This window comes from Kogia breviceps, chromosome 18, assembly GCF_026419965.1.
Source record: "Kogia breviceps isolate mKogBre1 chromosome 18, mKogBre1 haplotype 1, whole genome shotgun sequence".
Taxonomy (NCBI): domain Eukaryota; kingdom Metazoa; phylum Chordata; class Mammalia; order Artiodactyla; family Physeteridae; genus Kogia; species Kogia breviceps.
Window position 1 is genome coordinate 44396958 of NC_081327.1, and position 22756 is coordinate 44419713.

The following is a 22756-nucleotide window of genomic DNA, read 5'->3' on the forward strand; positions in this document are numbered from 1 at the left end:
TATTTTTAAATAAATTAATATATTAATAGCTTTCCCATTCCTCTTATAAAACCTGTCAGGGTCCTACAGCCATAACCACTGTGATCAAACCATCACTCTGCAGGGCTCTCAGGTGAGGGCCAAGGGAACAGCTGGCTTGGAAGACCCTTGGGTGAGATGGAGCAGGGTGTATGGAAAATCCCTGTGGGGTGGAGTTACTTCCTGGGGGTGGTGGCAGGGATGTCCCCAACAGAGCCCCAGTTCTCTGTAGACTCAACCAGAAGGACAGCCCCCTAATTCCCATCTGCATCTCTGTCTGGTCCCTCCGGTCTGTGCCCAACAGCCAGAATGAGGTGACCCTGCTGACCCACCACCAGCAGCACATGTCTTTCGCAGGTTTTATTTTAGTTTGCGAGGGCTCAGCACTGACTCAGACATGTTCCCAACCCCTCATGTCCGAAGGTATTTATTTTTATTTATTATTATTTTAACTTTTTTATTTTTATTTTTTATTTTTTTTGCGGTACGCGGGCATCTCACTGTTGTGGCCTCTCCCGTTGCGGAGCACGGGCTCCGGACGCGCAGGCCCAGCGGCCGTGGCTCACGGGCCCAGCCGCTCCACGGCATGTGGGATCTTCCTGGACCGGGGCACGAAGCCGTGTCCCCTGCATTGGCAGGCAGACTCTCAACCACTGCGCCACCAGGGAAGTCCCTTTTTTTTTTTTTTTAAATTGAAGTATAGTTGATTTACAATGTTGTGTTTCTGGTGTACAGCAAAGCGGTTCAGTTATATATATATATTTTTTTTTTCATTATGGTTTATTACAAGATATTGAATATAATTCCCTGTGCTATACTGTAGGACCTTGTTGTTTATCTATTTTATATATAGTAGTTTTAATCTGCTAATCCCAAACTCCTAATTTATCCCTCTCCCACCCCCTTTCCCCTTTGGTAACCATATTGTTCTTTTTTATTCTCTCCCTCCCAGTCCCCACACTGAGAGAGTTGTGTACCCCGTGGCACTTTTCTCAAGTACTAGAGACTCCATTGCGTATCTTTGTTTCATCAGGGTCTTGTGGGAACTTGATGTTCCCAGACTTGGGTAATCACTGTGGTTTGGCCCCCGTCGATGGTCCTCTCCCTTCGGTGGATCCCAGCAGTGAATCTGGATAAAGTTTGCTGAGTTGCATCACCTCTGGCACTTGTTTCCAGGCAGAAGAGTGAAGGAGTGTCCTTGAGGCCTCATTGGGGGATGGCAGCAGCAAACCCTTTAACCTTTGGAACATTCTATGCTTCTTGGCTGAGAAACTTCTTCGGAACTGCAGACCCATGGAAATGTACTCGGGGCTTTCTGCAGCGCAGAAGCCAGGCTCAGCACCTGCCTGGTCTGGAAGGAAGACCCTTATTACTCACTAAGGCACAGGGCAGGGGATGCTTAAGTTTGTGTTGGGCTACTAAGAGATGCTCTTCCTCATAGAAAGTCTGTCTTATGACTCAGATCTCTGACTGCAGGAGGTAATGTAGGCTAAAAGATGGGTCTCCTAGGCTTCAAGGATCCCATTGAAGGTCAGCAAGAGAGGGAAACGCTTTGTATTTCATGTTATTATTTTAGCTATCATTTTAGTTGGCTGCTCAGAGCTCAGACTTGTTGGGAAGAGAATCCCTTTTTTCTTTCTTTCCCTTTTATGTATGTATTATATCTATATCTGTATAGCCTCCTCCTATCTACAGAACGAGGTAGACATTTACAGGAGCGGCTGAGCTCCTTTTGGATACCACCACCCATGAAATCGTTCCAGGAAGGACAAGGAAAAAAATGCAAGGATTGACCAATTAATTATAGAGCCCTTGAGGAAGCTCTAAAGACCCAATATGTTTGACCTGGAAAAGAAAAAGTTGACACTTTTCTTCTGCTGCACTTTTTCTGTCTGTGCAGCTGAATGATCTGTTCTACTATATGTGCTCTTGAAAGTGGCTTGCGAAAAGTCCTGAAACAGGTGACTTAGGTCCTGTGTTTAAAATAAAATAGATAGAGACCCATGGGTGCAGGAAGACTTCAAGCTGATCGCTTTCCAGGATTATCCCAATCCCTATCACTCATAGGATTGTGTGATCCAGGTTAGAAGTTAGAGTGGACTTTTTGTTGCCAGACACTTTTGGTTGTCATCTATGGGGTCCCAGCAGGAAACAGAGGGTGCATACAAACTAGGCAATTTGAAGAGAGTTTAATAAAGGAACCATATGCAAAGGTTTTCTGGCATAAAATAATTTACTTTGGATCTCTTATGATTCTGAGGGTTGACTGGAATAGCTGGGTGAATCTCTCTTGGGATTTCTCATGCAGTCATAGTTATCTTGGCCTGGTGTAATCTGAAGGCTCAGATGGGCTGGACACCCAAGATGGCTTCCTCACTTACCTGCCTGGCACCTCAGTGCTTCCCTAGGTGTCCTCTCTCTCCAGCAGAGTAAACTGAATTTCTTACATGGAGGCTCAGGGTCCCAAGAGCAGGGAGTAGAAGTTGGTAGACCAGTTAAGAACTATACCTAGAAATGGCACAGTGCACTTCCCTCAGATTCCATTGGTCAAAGCTGTCACAGTGTCCAGATTCAAGAGTGTGGAGGATAGACTCCATCTCTCAAAGGAGAAATGGCAAAGCCACATTGCTGCGGAGCATGTGAGTGGGAGTATTGTTGCAGCCATTTGGGGGGACTAAGTCTGCTATAAAAGGTATAAATAGGGTTTAGAGAAACCAACAGGGGAGCTGTCCCCACTGAGGCCTAAGGGGGCAAGGGGAAGAAGTGGTGACAAGAACCTGGAGAGGGTGGCTATATGGAGACAGCCTCCTGATGGTAGCTATGGTCTTCAGAAGATGAAACCCAACCAGAAGGGAGCCGACCTTATATACTCCTGACCCCACTTTGGATCTCCTACCAATGACCCACAGTGGCCAAGGGATCCCACTGATGGGTCCGTGCAAGTCAGGTTCCTGGGGCACAGAGAAAGGAGAAGGGCAAAGAGTGGATCTGAAGAGACACAGGGAAGATATCCAGCATCCCAGTGGATAACAAAATATCTAGGATATGTAACCCATGGGCAAGAATGAGATTTGCGCCCAGAATTGCTCCTCTTAGGACTGGAAGAAAAATTGCCTAATTTTGAGCAGCTTGAAAAATTTCTAAGTGCCCTGGAGTGTTGGAAAATAGTGTTAAGCCTTTTTCTTTGGTAAGAAGATGGTGCTACATTTTCTGATCACCTTCTCCATGAGCATAAGCTGGTCAGAGACTCCTCTTTACTTCCTTGGCCTCATTGTCTACTGCTCTCCTCTTACTCACAGCGTCCCACCACTTTCTCTCAAGCCCCTAGCCCCTCAAGGCTTTCAGCATGCTGGTGTCACAGCTTGGAACCTCTCTCGCTCTTTTCTTCTGGCCAAATCCTTATCTTCCCAACCCAACTTAAACACAGCTTCTTCAGGGAAGGCTCCTTCAACCTCTCTCCTCACTCATGATGTTCTCTCTGCACTTCTCTGTGGCATTTATCCTAATAGCCATTTAAATATCTATTTGTATAATGATTTGGTTAAAGTCTGTCTCTCATTAGACATTAATAGTAGTACCCTGAGAGCAGGGTCTATATCTGTCTTGTTGAACCCTATATCTGTAGGACTTAGAACAGTGCTTAACAAATAGTAGGTACACAGTAAGCAGCTGTGAGTCAATTACTGAATGAATATGGTAGAAAAATCAGCAATGATTTCTATAGAGGTTTTTTTTTTGGTGTTTTTTATGTATTTCTTTTCAGCAATACCCACTGTTGGCTGTTTTCATGGGGCCTGGAGGTAAAACATGAATGGGGATTAAGAATTAGGAAGATAAGGTATGAAGCCAGGAGCTGAGTCAATTGGTAAATAACGAACAGTTATCAAAACACAATCAGTTAAGGAACAACCTCAATATCTATCAGCTGATGAATGGATAAACAAAACGTGCTATATTTCATCCAATGAAATATTATTTATCCATGCAAGGAATGAAATCCTGATACCTGCTACAACATGGATGAAACTTCATTTCATTAAGAGTCCGCCTGCCAATGCAGGGGACACGGGTTCGAGCCCTGGTCCGAGAAGATCCCACGTGCCATGGAGCAACTAAGCCCGTGTACCACAGCTACTGGGCCCGCGTGCCACAGCTACTGAAGCCTGCACACCTAGAGCCCGTGCTCCACAACAAGAGAAGCCACCGCAGTGAGAAGCCCGCACACCACAACGAGAGTAGCCCCCCTTCGCCGCAACTAGAGAAAGCCCGCGCACAGCAACAAAGACCCAACGCAGCCAAAAATAAATAAATAAGTAAAATTTATAAGAAAAATAAAATGGGGCAGACTTGTGTAACGGGATCTGGAGTTAGATGGCGAAACTGGAACTGCAGCTCATCACTCACTACTATGGTACTCGTTTTCATCTGTAAAGTGGAGGTGAAACAGGCCCTACTTCTGGGATGTAGATGAGGATTATGAGTTGATTTGGGTAGAGCATATCAAACAGTGCTGGGTATGGGATAGATACCCAGAGAGCATCAACTCTTATGCCTGGGTCGAGAAAAAAAGGATGTGGAAAGAGATGTATAAAAATGCGAGACCCAAGGTTTTAGGCGATCCCTAAAAAGAAATTCAAAAAAAATTTTACAGTCTTAGGAAGATCACAATATCATGTAAAAAGAGACTCGTGGAATACCAAATTCTGATATATAAAGCCTGTGGATGTACCCCTAGGAAAAAAATATATTTCAAAATATTAATTGTAGGCAAGATGGTTAACAGTGGTTATGTCTGGGTGGTGTAACTATTTTTAAAATACTTTCCTATCAGAAAATAGAAAGATAGAAAGTAGAAAGGTGATTGCCAAGGGCTGGGGGGAGGGGAGAGGGAGAATTAGTGTTTAACGGGTATAGAGTTTCAGATTTGCAAAATGAAAAAGTTCTGGAGATCTTCTGTGGAACAATGTGAATATACTTAACACTGCTGAACTAGACACTTAAAAATGATGAAGATAGGGGCTTCCCTGGTGGCGCAGTGGTTGAGAGTCCGCCTGCCGATGCAGGAGACACGGGTTCGTGCCCTGGTCCGGGAAGATCCCACATGCCGCGGAGCAGCTGAGCCCGTGAGCCATGGCCGCTGGGCCTGTGCGTCCGGAGCCTGTGCTCCGCAACGGGAGAGGCCACAACAGTGAGAGGCCCGCATACCGAAAAAAAAAAAAAAATGATGAAGATGGCAAATTTAATGTTATGTGTTTTTTTACCACACACATAGAAACACTTTTCTATAGCAAACACAATAGTGTTATACTTAAGAACAAACTCAATGCAAGTTCAATTTTTAAGTGAAAGCCTTAATGGCTGGTTGGTGTAGCTTTTAGTGAGTATTTCCACGGTTTACTGGGCCCTGACTGTCCAGTGAAGGTTACCTGGTGGCAGTTAGGCTCCGTAAGCAGAGTTGGGCCTTCTCTTTTGTTTTCCCCCATCTACTTTCTATCGAGAGAAAACATGAGCTACAGAAGAAAGGTATTACCAAAACTTGTTTGCTTTGTCTGTTTTCCCATCTGACCTGGGTTCGCTTGTCAGCTACTGAATGAGGGCGTGCCATGGGGATGACCTTCTGATACAGCAGCCCCTGTTCCTTTCACACCCCCTCGGCCCTGCTGGTTCTGCGTCAGCTGCACTATTTGCAGGACCACCTGCCCAAAACCCGTGCTACTCACTGTTCTTTGATCTGTAAACCGGAGTCTGAGCCAGCTGGGTTGAGACAGAGGAGGCTGGGCCAGTGATCTCAGTGCTGCTGTTTTGTTGCCTTGCAGTGGCTTCCTCTGTCCAAGTCTCATCTAAGAAAAAGTTGAGCCCCTGGGCAAAACAGGTGAGGGATGTGAACAGGTAATTCACAACATGAGAAGAGCTAATATTAAATCATGAAAAATGACTGCCCTCACTAAAATAAAAAGGAACAGAAATAACGGCAACCTTTAATATCATTTTTCCTATCAATCAATTTGGCAAAGATTTTTGTGGAAAATAATTCCCAGGGTTTGCAAACAATGACTGATAGGAAGGTTATTGGCCATTCTGAAAGGAAGCTGCCAATGCATATCAAGAATTGTAAAATTTTCATTCTAGAATATAGTATTCCATAAAGGGTTAGGAAGATAGAAGAATTTAGTACAAGATAAAGGTGACATTTCAAATTAATGAGGAGAGACTTTCGTTTTTGGTGATATTGAGATCAGGAGGACCTGGAAGATCTCCAGTTATAAAAATATCTAAAAATGTTAGGTTAAATATAACAAAATACCTAATTGAGCTCCAAAGATAAAAATGGAGCACCCCAGGGGCCAAGCGATGAGAAGGACTGAAAACCAGAGATATAGATGTGCTGACACTGCTGCCGCCCCAGGCGGCATTATCAATCTGAACAATCTAAGGCTCTTGGTTTATAATGTCTAGGTGGAGACAGGACACCAAGCCTATTGGCTGTGTGGGGGGGAGGGCGAGTTGAACCTGAGTCTCCAGTGTAGCTGGGATCTTTGAAAGTATAAACCTTAAGTGGCAATAGCTTCTAACATTTAGACAATCTCATCCTTGCCTGACTTAACTCTTGCAAAGGCCAATATCAAGAGGAGGCCTTAATTTCTGAGATTCTGTCCACCTGGAGAACCACTGCTGTAACACTCAGTTGATTCCTTGTGTCACCTCTCAAGCAGGATATGTTGTTCTGACATCTGGTCTGAACTCCAAGAGTTGTCAAAATAAGACATATTTGTGTTGTCTCTTCTCCCTATAGTCTATTATTTGATCAATTTGCAGGTCTATCAGTGTTTGAAATGTGATTCTTCCTCTAGGAAATTATCCCACAAATTACAGGATACTCATAAAAATTCCCATTCATAAAAAATGTGTGTTCAATATGATTTATTTGTAATAGAAAGAAAAATTGGAAGCTGCCCCATAGCCAACAACAGTGGAATGGTTAACTGAACACTATGTAGCCATTAAAAGGAATTAAATTGATCTCTGTGTACGAAAATGGAAAGAATGTCCACACAACATATTATTAAGTCTTTTTAAAAAGCAAGCTATATAATCATTAGAGAAATGCAAATCAAAACTACAATGAGGTATCACCTCACACCAGTCAGAATGGCCATCATCAAAAAATCTACAAACACTAAATGCTGGAGAGGGTGTGGAGAAAAGGGAACCCTCCTACACTGTTGGTGGGAATGTAAATTGATACAGCCACTATGGAGAACAGTATGGAGGTTCCTTAAAAAACTAAAAATAGAACTACCATATGACCCAGCAATCCCACTACTGGGCATATACCCTGAGAAAACCATAATTCAAAAAGAGTCATGTACCACAATGTTCATTGCAGTACTATTTACAGTAGCCAGGACATGGAAGCAACCGAGGTGTCCATAGACAGATGAATGGATAAAGAAGATGTGGCACAGGGCTTCCCTGGTGCCGCAGTGGTTGAGAGTCCGCCTGCCAATGCAGGGGACACGGGCTCGTGCCCCGGTCCCGGAAGATCCCACATGCCGCGGAGCGGCTGGGCCCGTGAGCCATGGCCGCTGAGCCTGCGCATCTGGAGCCTGTGCTCCGCAGCGGGAGAGGCCACAACAGTGAGAGGCCCACGTATCGCAAAAAAAAAAAAAAAGAAGATGTGGCACATATATACAATGGAATATTATTCAGCCATAAAAAGAAACAAAATTGAGTTATTTGTAGTGAGGTGGATGGACCTAGAGTCTGTCATACAGAGTGAAGTAAGTCAGAAAGAGAAAAACAAATACCGTATGCTAACACATATACATGGAATCTTAAAAAAAAAAAAAAAGGTTCTAATGAACCTAGGGGCAGGACAGGAATAAAGATGCAGATGTAGAGAATGGACTTGAGGACACGGGGAGGGGGAAGGGTAAGCTGGGACGAAGTGAGAGAGTGGCATGGACATATATACACTACCAACTGTAAAACAGCTAGCTAGTGGGAAGCAGCCACATAGCACAGGGAGATCAGCTCAGTGCTTTGTGACCACCTAGAGGGGTGGGATAGGGAGGGTGGGAGGGAGACGCAAGAGGGAGGGCATATGGGGTTATATGTATACATATAGCTGATTCACTTTGTTATACAGCAGAAACTAACACACCATTGTAAAGCAATTATACTCCAATAAAGATGTTAAAGAAAAAAGCAAGCTATAGAACATTATTCAATAGAAATGGAATGCAAACCACATAGTAATTTCAAATTTTCTAATAGAAATATTTTTAAATGTCAAAATAAATAGATGAAATTAATTTTAATAATATACCTTATTTCACTCAATAGATTCAAATATTATTTAAGCATGTAATCAATATAAAACTATTGATGAGCTATTTTACATTACAGTATTTATATGTCTTTGAAACCTGATGTATATTTTACACCAACAATACATCTCAATTCAGACAAAGCACATTTCAAGTACTCAGTAGCCACTTATGAATAGTGGCTACAATAAGAGACAGTGCAGCTTCAGAATAAACATATAGTATATACATAATTTTGAACAACTCCAAAACCAGGTGTACAAGTATTGTGTAGACACCGAAGACACTTGGAAAGATAACCGAGAAATGGCTAAACGGGCTATGTCTATGGAATGGGATTATGGGGAAAGAAGGTATTAAGGGTTTAGTCCATAAACATCTAAATTTGAATTTATTATATGATGATATATTATACTTTATTAGGAGAGTAAAAGTAAAAGCAAAATGTTTATGGTCTTCAATTCAGTAAGTTACTGTATAGTAAAATTTATCTTAAGGAGATAGTAAAGTGTATGAACCGATATTTAGATAAAATGATGCTCTTGGCAGCATTTCTTACAATGATAAAACCTAGACTCCACATTATGTCCAACAATAGGAAAATTATTCAATAACTTCTGGTACTTCTCTATGATGGAATGTTTTTCATAACATGGGAAAATATTCATGATATAATTTAAAAATTCACAATGCAAACAACTATCCATAATATGGCCCAGCAGCTCTATGCCAAGGTATGTACCCAAGAGAATTGAAAACATATGTTCACACAAAAACCTGTATACAAATGTTGATAGCAGCATTGTTCATAATAGCCAAAAAGTGGAAACAACCCAAATGGCCAGCAGCTGGTGAATGGATGAACCCATGAAGTATATCCACACAATGGACTATTTCCCAGCCGTAAAAAGGAACGAAGTACTGTTACACACGACAACACGGAGGAACTTTGAAAAATATTTGCCAAGTGAAAGAAGTCAGACACACAATGTATGATTCCATTTGTATGAAACGTCAGGAGTAGGCAAATCCATGGAGACAGAAAGTAGCTTAGTGGTTGTGGGGGACTGCCAGGAGGGAAGTGGGGGGGGGCTGGTTCATGGGTACGGAGTTTCCCTCTGGAGCAATGAAAATGTGTTGGAATTAGATGGTGGTGTTGGTTGCACAATGTTGTGAATGAACTAAAAAAATCACTGAATCCTACACTTTGAAATGGTGAATTTTCTGTTATATAAATTTTATCTCGATTTAAAAAATACGTATGTAGAACAAGAGCCAAACTTTGTGGGGGAAAAGTAAGACTAATGTATTAAGAGTGGTGGTGGATTATAAATGCTTTTACTTTTTTCTGATTTTCTCCAGCACATACATGGTATATTTTACATGTTATATTTTAAATGGCGGCGGTGGTGGAATAAAAGCATTTAAGAAAGGGTGGTCTTCTCTCTTGACAAAACCTATGTGCTTTGGAAATAACACCATGTTCTCACTTGGCAACTTAACCGAGGGCAGTCCGTCTAGCCTGTGAAGTATACTTCTTTCTGTACAATGTTTCACTGCATTTAGTAAAACAAGCCATTCACCTTTTGCTAGAGGGTGCCAAAGAGCAGAGCTGACTTAAGGCTTTCCTTTTCTGTCTTTTTAGATGTTGTAGACATAGCTTTTTGAAACAGAGCAGTCTGGATCAGCTAGCTCAGGGCTCAGGGCTTCAGAACCTAGATTCCCTCTGACCTGACTGGCTTCCTGCCCTTGCCTGGCGCTTCTGCACTGGCGAGATGAAGTGGTAAATGCTGACTTCACTGGAGTGGGGAAGAGAATGCATTAGGTAGGTCTTTCAAAGCACTAAGAGATAGAAGGACCAGAGAAATAAAAGGTTATTCAACCTCACTGGAGACTCAAATCACCAATAAGCAGCTGGAGAAGAGGGAGCTTATGTAACAACTCTTTGTCTCTCAATAAATAAACAGATAGGATCTGAGCCATGGGGTCACTGAGGCTCCTCTTAACCCTTGGGTGGGTGGTACTTTTCATAGGCTCACAGGAATGCTGAGATCTCTGCTGTGCTTGCTTAGCAAAGTTTTTTATTTAGATCTCACCTGACATCTTATTTTTCCAGTAGCTCCACAACAGGAAAATGAAGGAGAATTCACAATTATACAGGTTTGGGTTGCCTTGGAGACCGTCTACTTTTAAGATATTTATGGAGGGGGCCTTAGTTTACTCTAACTGTGCAGTGTGTTCCAGCTGGAGTAGAACTTTGTGGACTGACAAGGAAAGGAGCCCAAGATGTAGGAAATAAATAAGCATGCTGCCCGACAAGTTGTAAAGCGTGATCTCAGCTGTGTTTTGAAAATACATAAAATTCTGTAACTATGTATCTGTCATCTAATCTATCATCTATCTATCTATCTATCTATCTATCTATCTATCTATCTATCTATCTATCATCTATAGCTCAATTGATCTACTATCATCTATCCATCTTGGTGAGTGGATAGAAATGGCCAAATCATTACCACTGCTTGGCCCTGGGAGTGAAAATGGAACATACAGATAGCAAGACTCTCACTTTTTACTCTATACATTTCTGCACTATTGAAATTTTAATAGGTTGTTTTGTAACAAAAAAGTTTTAATAAAAGTTACCAACTGTACTCCTAACTACCTCTCTGACAGTCCTTTCAGACATCTCACAAAGTATGCGGAAAGAGTTAACACAGAGCGAGTTCAAATTCCTGATTTGGTGGTGGAGGTGGAGGCAGGGTTAGAGATAAAAAGAAGCAAAAAGTGGGGAGGGGGGTGGAAAGGAGGGCTGGCTGCTCAGTTCTCACCTGAACCAATAGCATGAAAGTTTCAGGCCCAACGCCCATTTGTGGGACTATTTCAGGAGTCACAGGGTGCATCTGAATTCACTGTCACTGTAACTTGCCAAAGAACAAAGACGACTTCCTGGTTTGGCTACTTGGAAGCTACTTCTCCTTTACTCAGAAGGTAAAATCTCAAGCCTCAGCTAATCTGGTGATGGTGATTTCGAGTATGCACTTTCTTCTTTGTGGTGTATTGACTTCTTTAACCACAGGACAGTAAGATGCTTATGGAATAGGGCTTTATTTTTACTAACGACGATATTAACATTAAATTTCTAACCAAGTGGAATGGTTCTTCCTGGTTCTTCTTTGCACAGGACAAGACACAGTCTGTTTGAAGTGTTAGGGAGACTCTTCCTTGTATGGAGAGGAAGGAACACATATGCTTTCATTGTTTAACAGTTCTCATGTCATTTTTTCCTTGGTTTCACTGAGAGCGTGGTTAAATTTTCATGGGGATTACAGCTGCACACAGCGAATCTCACAGTAGGTAAGTATTCAATGGAACACTCTCAGCTAATATTGTAGAATGGGCTCTTGCTTATTCTCCGTCTCAGGGAAAAGTCTTAAAACTCCCCACATTCATAACAAAGCTACTTTACATGAGAAAGGAGTTTGGAAAGAGATGTCTGGTGAAATCACCCCAACGTTTAGGTCCAACTGTAGTCCCCCCAGGATGATGTCTGTTCTTAGTGTCACAACGACCCCTTTTTTTTCCCATAGCCTTTGTTAGTGATGGACCCATACATGATTCAGTTGCACGACCACGGCAACCTCCCCTCAGTGCTGGATGTGCATGTCAACATCCCTGGGAGAAGCTCTGTGCCGGGAAAAATGAAAGGCAGGAAGGCCAGATGGTCCGTGAGGCCCTCGGACATGTCCAACAAAACTTTCAATCCCATCCGATCCATTGTGGACAGCATGAAGGTGAAGCCAAATCCAAACAAGACCATGATTGCTCTGTCAATTGGTGAGTTGGAGACACTTGACCGAGAGGCAGGCATGGTTCCTCCCACCCCCACCCTCATGGCTTGATTGGAGAGGATGGAAGTGGAGGGTGGGTCTGAGCACTGGGCATGGAAGAATAACCTCTTAGCGGTTCTTTTTTTTTTTTTTTTTTCCCATGAAAAGGGGACCCTACTGTGTTTGGAAACCTGCTTACAGATCCTGAAGTTACCCAAGCAATAAAAGATGCCCTCGACTCTGGGAAGTATAACGGCTATGCCCACTCCACTGGTAAATTCCTCCTGAGACTCTAATCTGGTGGCTTCCAAATCTTAAGTGCTCTTCTTAGAGGAATAAATTTCTTTGCTTTCCTGATGCATAATTCCTAAGGAGAAGCTAAAATGAAATGGCTGTTGGATTTGGGGAAAGGAGTCTCAGCATGCTTAACCTCAAGCCGTCAAGGTCTAACTTCTTTCCTGGCTTCCTCTGGCATTATGGCACCTCCCTGCTCTAGGTTCCCATTACATACTTATTTCTCAAATAACGCTCCTATTCTTTCATTGCTCATTCTAAACGGAGGCCTTGAGTTTGGCTGCACCTGCTTCTTTACAAAGCCCCCTAGCTCCTAAATTAATTTAATTACTGCCCTGTGTAAATAGCTTCTTGGCTTTATTCCTCCTTCTCTACACATTCAAGGTTTAATTTAATTATTGTCCTAACCACACTCTCAATGTAATTGTGCTTGTTTCAAGGCAAAAACAAAAAACAAAACCAAAAAAATCAAGAACAGCAAAGAATGAGCTGACCTACTGGAGGATAGAAGGTTTGTTTAGGACAGAAAGAAATTATTCTTATTTAGGTTTAACTCTCTCCATCTATTAAACATTACTACCCTAAACATTTTGGTAAAATAAGTGATTCCTTGACTTTGTTTCAGTGTCGCACATTTCCCCCCTGTGTATATGTGCGCGTAGAAATATATTCTTAATGCAGAATAAAAATCCAGTTTCATGGGGCTTCCCTGGTGGCACAGTGGTTGAGAATCCGTCTGCCGATGCAGGGGACACGGGTTCGTGCCCCGGTCCGGAAAGATCCCACATGCCGCGGAGCGGCTGGGCCCGTGAGCCATGGCCGCTGAGCCTGCGCGTCCGGAGCCTGTGCTCCGCAGCGGGAGAGGCCACAGCAGTGAGAGGCCCGCGTACCGCAAAAAAAAAAAAAAAAAAATCCAGTTTCATGCTAAAATAGAATTTTAAAAACACTCTAAAGAGATATCAGGGGTGTGATTTTTAGGTTGATTATTTACATTTTATGAAGTTTCATAAATAAAACTCAAAACAAAATAAGACCAAAAGTTAAGTTGTAAAAAAAGTTTATACATAATGGAAAAGAATATGAAAAAGAATGTATATATGTATAACTTAAATCACTTTACTGTACAGCATAAATTAACACAACATTGTAAATCAACTATACTTCAATAGAATTTTTTAAAAGTTTATGATGACTTTTATATCCAAAGTATTAGGAAACTGACTTAACCTGAAAACCCCAAACCAAGTCTCCATTTGACAAAATGCAAAGGATATGAACACTTCATGCCAAAGGAAACACAGATAATAATATATATCTAGAAAATACTCTTCTTTATTAGTAATTAAGGAAGTGCTAATTTGTATAACATCAAGAGACCTATCTCTACCTATTAATTTAACAAACATTAGGAAATATTGCCTCTAGTCTTGGTAACTGAAGAACATCTTTCTGGAGAGCAATTTTGTAAAACATAATTTGTATGAAACTGTCTATACTTCAAGCTTGTAAGCCAACATTTGGAACTATTGTACGAGAACATAATTTAAAAGGAAAAAAAATTAATTTCAATATAATTTTAAAAAATTTATTTTAATTTATATTATTTATTTTTGGCTGTGTTGGGTCTTCCTTGCTGCTCACGGGCTTTCTCCAGTTGCGGCGAGCGGGGGCCACTCCTCACCATGGTGGCTCCCCTGCCCCAGCTGTGGAGCATGGGCTCTAGGCGCAGGGCCTCAGCAGTTGTGGCACATGGGCTCAGCAGCTGTGGCTTGCAAGCCCCAGAGCACAGGCTCAGCAGTTGTGGCGCATGGGCCCGGCTGCTCTGTGGCACGTGGGATCCTCCCAGACCAGGGCTTGAACCCATGTCCCCTGCACTGGCAGGCAGACTCTCAACCACTCTGCCACCAGGGAAGTCCCTCAATATAATTTAAAAGGAAAAATACTAATAGGTATACAATACAATGTGAAAAAGTTAAAATGGACCCAAGGGAATGAATTCATTAATTACAAGTTTTCAAAAAATATAATACCTGGAAGGGATTTAGGAATAATCTAAATCCGAAATAATCTAATCCTATTTTAGATTATTTAATCTAAATTTTAGATTAAATAATCTAAAATAAAATAAAACATATCAGAGTCACCAAGATGCTGCAGAGTACTTTATGGTTTGGGGAACTCTTTTGGTTATTATTTATACATTTGTGCTCATTGTAAAATTGTAAGATACAAAGTTAATCTCCTTTATCTATAGTGACAGAGCTAAACTAAATCGTATGTGCTCTGAGCTGGGGCAGAAGGTAGCCTCGAAGCCCTGTTGACTTAAGGGCGAACCTGTCAGTTGTGGGATGAAAACTTCCAGCTTCCTCATTCTGCTCTTTTCTCCCAGGCTACTTATCGAGTCGGGAGGAGGTTGCTTCTTATTACCACTGTCCCGAGGCACCCCTGGAAGCTAAGGTGAGCCCTAGACAAGGAACCAGCTTGGGAACAATATTGGGCACAGCCTACCTGTTTCCTTGTTTCTGTTCCAGGAGGAATAAGCGTTTCAAGTGGAACAAAAACTAAGGATAATTTCCCTTTGGCAATTCGAGGACTTTTCATATGGGGAGGCCACTAATCAGTGATTATAGTTAATGTCATTATAGTATGATAATAACGTTGCATACAACTCATATAGTGTCTGTCTCAAGGAGGCTTAAAGGACTCAGAGGTCAACCTATATTTGATCCTCTGCAAAAGATCATTGAAAGACAATAATTCATAAACATCAAATAATTGAAATTTTTAATTTTACCAATAGGTCTTTTATTAATCTGTAGCTTCCTTCACTGCCCTTAAGGTCACTTAGATGGGAAGGTAGAGGTTCCATGGCATACTGGATTGATGGCAGAGCCAAGTTTAAATGCTACCCTCTGCTCTGCTGTCCACTGGGTGGGGGTCAACATTTCTTAACATTAAGAGGTGCCCTATATCTGTCTTTCAGAAGAGAGTCAGGTTTCAAATCTCTGGTCAAAAGTAAATAAATAACCAGGTGAAAAAGTCCAAGGTCATAATGATCACTGGTGGAGGTCTGCTGAGTCACAGCCAACCCATCCTTTTTTAAGTGATTTATTTCTCTTAAGTAGCCAACATTTTCAACAACTTTTAGATATGCACATATATAAACATATTCACTTCTTTCAATTTGGGCTTTGTACAGTCCCCACTACTTTACATAGAGTTTGTAAAAATAAGGGTTTTTTTTTGCTTCCCACTCATTCATCTGATAACCTCTTTTCTCCTGTTGCTGTTGGAACCCCTAACAAAATGAAACTTTTCTATTCTTCACAGGATGTCATTCTAACAAGTGGCTGCAGTCAGGCTATTGAACTTTGTTTAGCTGTGCTGGCCAACCCAGGGCAAAACATCCTAGTTCCCAGACCTGGCTTCCCTCTCTACAGGACTCTGGCTGAATCTATGGGAATCGAGGTCAAACCCTACAATTTATTGGTAAATGACTTTTACATTTTAGACACAAGAGCTCAACTACTACTTCATAAAAATATATGACCATTATCTTAGCAGAGAAAGATCTGGAAGTGGGTGGTCGAGGCCACAGATACATTTTGTTATTTACATTATACCTTTGAGTGAATTGAGTAGTCCTCCTACATTTTGCAGAATCATCTTAGTCTCCCCCTTTTTTCCTCCCCAGCCAGAGAAGTTTTGGGAAAGTGACCTGAAACAACTGGAATCTCTGATTGATGAAAAGACAGCTTGCCTCGTTGTCAATAATCCGTCAAACCCTTGTGGGTCAGTGTTCAGTAGAAGTCATCTCCAGAAAATTTTGGCAGGTAAGTCCAGCAGACTTCACTTGACAGGGGAGAAGATGGGGATGGAATCCTTCAGCTGTTTCATGGAACGAGAAAGGAGTCCTTCACCAAGTTCCAAGCCTAGGATGGAGGTGGGAGGGCTCCACCGGGGTCTCCAGTGAGTGGTGTGCCCCTGGAAAGGTAGGAATTTCCTGAAAGAAGGAGAAAAAGAGGAAATACTTGCCTCTTCACCACTCCCATCATGTGGAAGAGAGGGTTTGAAATATCTAGTTAATTAAAGAGCAAATTTAGGCTCTGTACCCTGGAAGAGTATAAGAAGAGTTTATAGTTCTTAAAGAGGAAGATGGGGGCTTCCCTGGTGGCGCAGTGATTGAGAATCCGCCTGCCAATGCAGGGGACACGGGTTCGAGCCCTGGTCTGGGAAGATCCCACATGCTGCGGAGCAACTAGGCCCGTGAGCCACAACTACTGAGCCTGCGCGTCTGGAGCCTGTGCTCCACAACAAGAGAGGCCGCGATAGTGAGAGAGGCCCGTGCACCGCGATGAAGAGTGGCCCCCGCTTGCCACAACTAGAGAAAGCCCTCGCACAGAAACGAAGACCCAACACAGCCAAAAATAAATAAATAAATAAACAAATAAAAATTAAAAAAAAAAATCTCACTCCCGAACATATTAAAAAAAAAAATTTTTTTTTTAAAAAGAGGAAGATGAAACATACAAACATGAAATGCAAAGTATAATAAGCCCAGGTAAATATTAAATGCGAAGGCAATTCACATTAAAAATGATTTCAGCATGTTTCTCTTATTTTCAGTGGCTGCAAGGCAGTGTGTCCCCATCTTAGCTGATGAGATCTATGGAGACATGGTGAGTCTTGGGTAGGGTGCATCACTTCCATTCTCTCAATCCCAAATTATCTCATGGCACCTTTAGATGTGGCACCTAGATTTATCAGAAGCGAATCCTAATCGTTTCAGTACAGCACTAATCAGCATCCCTGCGATCTAAACAGATATACAGATAACCAACCAGCCCTTAGCCAGTTTTCCAAAATCCAGAAAGCTATAAAAATCTGAAGATTTGGGCTTCCCTGGTGGCGCAGTGGTTGAGAGTCCGCCTGCCGATGCAGGGGACGCGGGTTCGTGCCCCGGTCCGGGAAGATCCCACATGCCGCGGAGCGGCTGGGCCCGTGAGCCATGGCCGCTGCGCCTGCGCGTCCGGAGCCTGTGCTCCGCAACAGGAGAGGCCACAACAGTGAGAGGCCAGCGTACCAAAAAAAAAAAAAAAAAAAAAAAAACTGAAGATTTTGGGAATTCATTTGGTGGCAAAACCTGACTTGGCCTGATATAAAGATATTTGTAAATCTTTATTTATCTCACTTATGGATCTATATAAGAGTGTAAGGAAAGGGGCGGAACAGTTACTCTGCTTGATTTAGGAGCGCTGTCCCTGATTGCCCCGCGGCTGTTATATGATCTATGGTACATGTGCTCTATAACCTTTCTAAAATCCAAGCAATTCTACATTTTGCAACATACTTGAGCCCAGGAATTTCACATAAGGGATTATGGACCCATATATTATTGTGAAATCTGTAACTCCAACGGTCATTCATTCCCTAGAGCCAAGGGTTGTACCTATTACTGGGCTGGGGTCAGTTTTCTCATTTTAGGCTTCTTTTAATCTAGACTAGATACTGGATTAAATGTTTTTGGAGAGTCCCCTCTGAAGCCTCTTGAGATCCCAGTCATGCTTCAGGGTAGGAATGAGCCCGTAAATCTGAGACCCTGTCCCTAGTGATATAAGGAAAATCTTGCAAGGCATGGGATTTGGAGGAAGGTAAACCAGAAGACAACTGTAACAAGCCCCTCTTCTTCTCAGGTGTTTTCGGATTCCAAATTTGAACCTCTAGCCACCCTCAGTAGCAACGTCCCCATCCTGTCCTGTGGAGGGCTGGCCAAGCGCTGGTTGGTTCCTGGCTGGAGGATGGGCTGGATCCTCATCCATGACCGAAGAGATATTTTTGGCAATGAGGTGAGAGCAATGTGGTGAAACAGCATGTCTAATTTAGGGGCGATTATATATATATATTTTTTTCTAAATATTTATTTATTTATTTTGCATGCACAGTGGTAAGGAGGTAAGGAGTTTTTTTCCTTCTTTTTGGCCCTGTAGTTCCGTGTGCCTGGAAAGACACTGGATAAAGACAGTACTAGTTATTCCTCTCCAAAACTCAGTTTTTCTGTCTTGGTGAGGACGTTCCATCTACCTCCAATTTTAGTACCACAAAAAAAGGAAACAATAGCAGTAATGATACCTAATATTGTTTGTGGGATTACAATGTGCCAGTGCTTTCTGTACTTTATTTCAATTTAATTCTCCTAACAACCCTGTGAGGCCAGTAGTAGTATTATCTCCATTGTACAGGTGAGAAATATGAGACACAGAGAGGTTGTATAATTTGCCCAGAGTCACACAGCCAGTGCATGGCAGAGCTGGGCTACAAACCTAGGTGGTCTGATCTAAGAATGACACAGGCACCATCACTTCTCCAGAGATTAAAAACTTGATAGAAAGAATGGGCAGAACAAGGATCTCCACAGTGGGGATGCTTAAGAAAGGCTAAATAATGTGTTTGCTGGGGGGCTTTTAGATCCGAGATGGGCTGGTGAAGCTGAGTCAGCGGATCCTGGGACCCTGCACCCTTGTCCAGGGAGCTCTGAAAAGCATCCTGCATCGCACCCCTCAAGAGTTCTACCACAACACTCTAAGCTTCCTCAAGGTAAGGGCAGCCCATGACTTTCCACTCTGGGAGTCAAGGAATGCCACCAGTGGAATTTGGAATAATGGGTCCTCATTTCTGGAGCAATGCTCCATTATGGGGCTTCCAAACCAGGAGGTGGCATCAGTGTAAATATCTACCCATACACTTCTCTAACTTCTGGCAATCCACCCTGCTCCTGGCCAAAAGCTTCAAGTGGCAGAGTTTTTATCTTGTTACCCCTTATGCCAGGAGAGCAAACTTAGATTCCCTGCCTTTGATGCGGGCTCTCCTTTTAATGACTTGGTTTTTCTTTTGCTTAACTTTTCATTCTTGATGTCTCTGTCTCCTCTCGTAGTCCAATGCGGACCTCTGCTATGGGGCATTGGCTGCCATCCCTGGACTCCGGCCCATCCGCCCTTCTGGGGCCATGTACCTCATGGTGAGTGTGTGGGTGGCAGGCAGCTGGTGGTAGGCGGGGGAAGCCAGTCTGCAGGGCTCACGAAGACAACCACATGGGCTCCTGAGCCAGTCAGTTTAGGAACTGCCTTGTTCTGAATGGTCCCATTGATGTGGTTTAACCTCAGTGCTAAAAAAAAAGAAAAAAGAAGAAAAAGAAAAATACTCTTAAAATGACTTAATTCTTCATACAGAGAATCATTTTATATGTAGATACAGGGATGACATAAGACACAAATAAGAGGCTTTCCACACTACTGTAATTCTCACCTAGGAGAGATCTGGTTCCCTAGGAGTGTTTGGGGATATATAGGAATTTTGTTTGTTTTCAGAAAGACTGTTTGGGGTGCTATTGGCATTTTGTGGGCCAGGGATGCTGAATATTTTTCAATGGCCAGGGTAGTTCCATGAAATCAAGAATAGCCTGGCCCATAATGGGAATAGTGCCTTTTTAAAATTAATTAATTAATGTATTTTTGGCTGCGTTGGGTCTATCGTTGCTGCGCATGGGCTTTCTCTAGTTGCGGAGAGAGGGGCTACTCTTCCTTGTGGTGCGCGGGCTTCTCATTGCGGTGGCTTCTCTTGTTGCGGAGCACGGGCTCTAGGCACGCAGGCTTCAGTAGCTGTGGCTCGCGGGCTCTGGAGCTCAGGCTCAGTAGCTGTGGCTCACGGGCTTAGTTGTTCCGCGGCATGTGGGATCCTCCCGGACCAGGGCTCGAACCCGTGTCCCCTGCATTGGCAGGTTGATTCTCAACCACTGCGCCACCAGAGAAGTCCCAATAGTGCCTTTTTTGAGAAACACTGGCATCCTATTTCCAGCTTTCATTTATCAGCATCCAAGAAGGAGCCCTTCAGTAAACTAAAACATTAATATAAATACATCCTCTCTTCCCTATGAAAAATTCTGTGAGTTCATAAGAGCAAGAACTCTTAGTTATCAGTAGTGGAGTTCCAAGATGTTTTTTTAGAGCAGTCCCTACCTTAATTTGTGGCATAGGGAGTTGGCCTGTTTTCCCTCCTGATAAATTTGCATCTCCCTGTTATTGGTATAGGTTGGAATTGAGATGGAACATTTCCCAGAATTTGAGAATGATGTGGAATTCACTGAGCAGTTAGTTGCTGAGCAATCCGTCCACTGCCTCCCGGCAACAGTGAGTGCTTATGTCTCTCAGGACACTCTCAACGGTTTCTAGAGCCTCAGGAACTCTCCTTGAGCTGGTCTTTAGCCTGACTTTTTCTCCCCCAACAAAGCATACTGTCGGCCTTCATATACGCAGGTTCCTCATCCAAGGATTCAACCAACTGTGGATGGAAAAATATGCGGGGAAAAAAAAATCCGCGAAAGTTCCAAAACTTGAATTTGCCGCAGACTGGCAACTATTTACATAGCATTTACATTGTATTAGGTATTATAAGTAACCTAGAGATGATTTAAAGTACACAGGAAGATGTATGTAGGTTATGCAAATACTATGCCATTTTATATATGGGACTTGAGCATCCTCGGATTTTGGTACTCTCGAAGGTTCTGGAACCAACCCCCCATGGATACCGAGGGACTACGGTATTCTCTTCTGAAAAGATTCAAACTGATGGGTCTCATGACCTCTATTTAAAATTTGTTTCTCCCCCATCCAGGAAGAAAAATTGTGGTTGAACATTCTAGGCGAGAGGAAATCAAGCTTGTCCCACAAATTCCTTTTAAGATAAATTAACTCAGTTACTGGCTTAGCGCTACAGTGGTGGGAATCGAGTGAAATGATAGCCTTGGGTAAATGGCATCACTGCTTCTTGCTGATTAGGACCCTGGCCATATCAGGGTGGTCTAGTCCCTGATTCAATTGCTCTGAGGATAACAGGCTTTTATTTTTGCAGTGCTTCGAGTACCCGCATTTCTTCCGAGTGGTAATCACAATCCCTGAAGTGATGATGCTGGAGGCGTGTAGCCGGATCCAGGAGTTCTGTGAGCAGCACTACCATTGTGCTGAAGGGAGCCAGGAGGAATGTGACAAATAGGATGGAGTTCATTCTCCCGAGTATGTGTCCCATCCGGCTGGGGAGAGCGGGACTGAGCCCTGCTGCCCCTCAGGTGCCCCTGCTGGGAGAGGGGCTTCACAAATACCACGACAAGGGCTCAGAATTGCTCCAGCTTTCCCCCAGCTATATCCACACACACACACACACACACACACACACTCTGAACCCCAGATTTCACCTCACTCTGCTCTGCTGGAGTGACTCACTAATTCATTAATCCACCCCCATGACTTCCATCAATCCATCCTCCCATATGACTTCCTCCTTTTAGCTTGAGAGTACCAGGTGAACAAAGTTACCCAGGAAACAGTCGAGACAGGAAAATTAAGAACTCGGGATTAGAGAATCAAAAGATTGAGGGAACTCGTGCCCCCAACCATTTCCTCTTACTCTAAGTAAGAACACATTCTCTTCAGTCAGGTCTGAAGCCCAACTCTGTCACTGGCTCACTTCAGGTATACCTCACTGGATGCAAGAATGCTATAATGAAAGAAGTTGAGGACACACGTATTTGGTTAATTCTAAACACATTAGGAAAGCTTGCCAATTTGAAGGATCACTTAACAGAAACTTTTCGTTGATTTTTTTTTTGTAGAGAATTATTTTGTGATACGAAGAAATTTAATTGATAGAGTTTCTAAATGTAGACATATGTGTATCAGGCTTTCTTAAAATGAGGGCACATCTGTACTAAAAAAAGGAGGCATCAGAGGACCTTCCAGGAACGCTGCTGTGTAAGGGCCAGAATTTTCTTCACTCGCCATTGTTGTAGAATCATTATTACTTTTGCTGTAACATTGATATTGATTTATTGATATATATATTATCTTTTCATATGTTTTCTAAGAAACATTTATATTGAAAAGATCTTTTATTTTGCCAAGGGCATAAATTATTGTTTTCCTTTTTTTAAAATAAATTTTACTAAGTATTCTCTTCTGTGATGTCATTTTTCTCCTCTGTGGGGAATTTCTATCCCCAGGTGCTGCTTATTGCTCAGTCTGATTGATTACCCACTAGGTTTCATTTATTTCTTTGTAGATGTCCTGACATTTGGAGTCACTTAAGAAACACTATTCCTAAAATATTTTATTTGGGAGCTCAACTTCTTGCTTGTACTTACAAATAAGACAAACTAAGAAGCAACATTATAAACCCCTGGCCTCTGACTTCACACTTTCAACTTTTGGGATCCCCACTCTCCAAATCCCTACA

General features: G+C 42.6%; 1 protein-coding gene across 1 annotated transcript; it reads left to right on the plus strand.

Annotated features, from left to right (window-relative positions):
* Positions 1–11147: 11147 nt before the first annotated feature.
* Positions 11148–22473, plus strand: TAT (tyrosine aminotransferase). The gene is made up of 12 exons (XM_059043955.2): positions 11148–11339; positions 11939–12185; positions 12347–12451; positions 14862–14929; positions 15803–15961; positions 16167–16305; positions 17099–17151; positions 18166–18318; positions 18938–19066; positions 19404–19487; positions 20557–20655; positions 21380–22473. The coding sequence occupies exons 2-12, from the start codon at positions 11951–11953 to the stop codon at positions 21518–21520; spliced, it is 1365 nt and encodes a 454-aa protein (XP_058899938.1). The 5' UTR covers positions 11148–11339; positions 11939–11950; the 3' UTR covers positions 21521–22473.
* Positions 22474–22756: the final 283 nt, after the last annotated feature.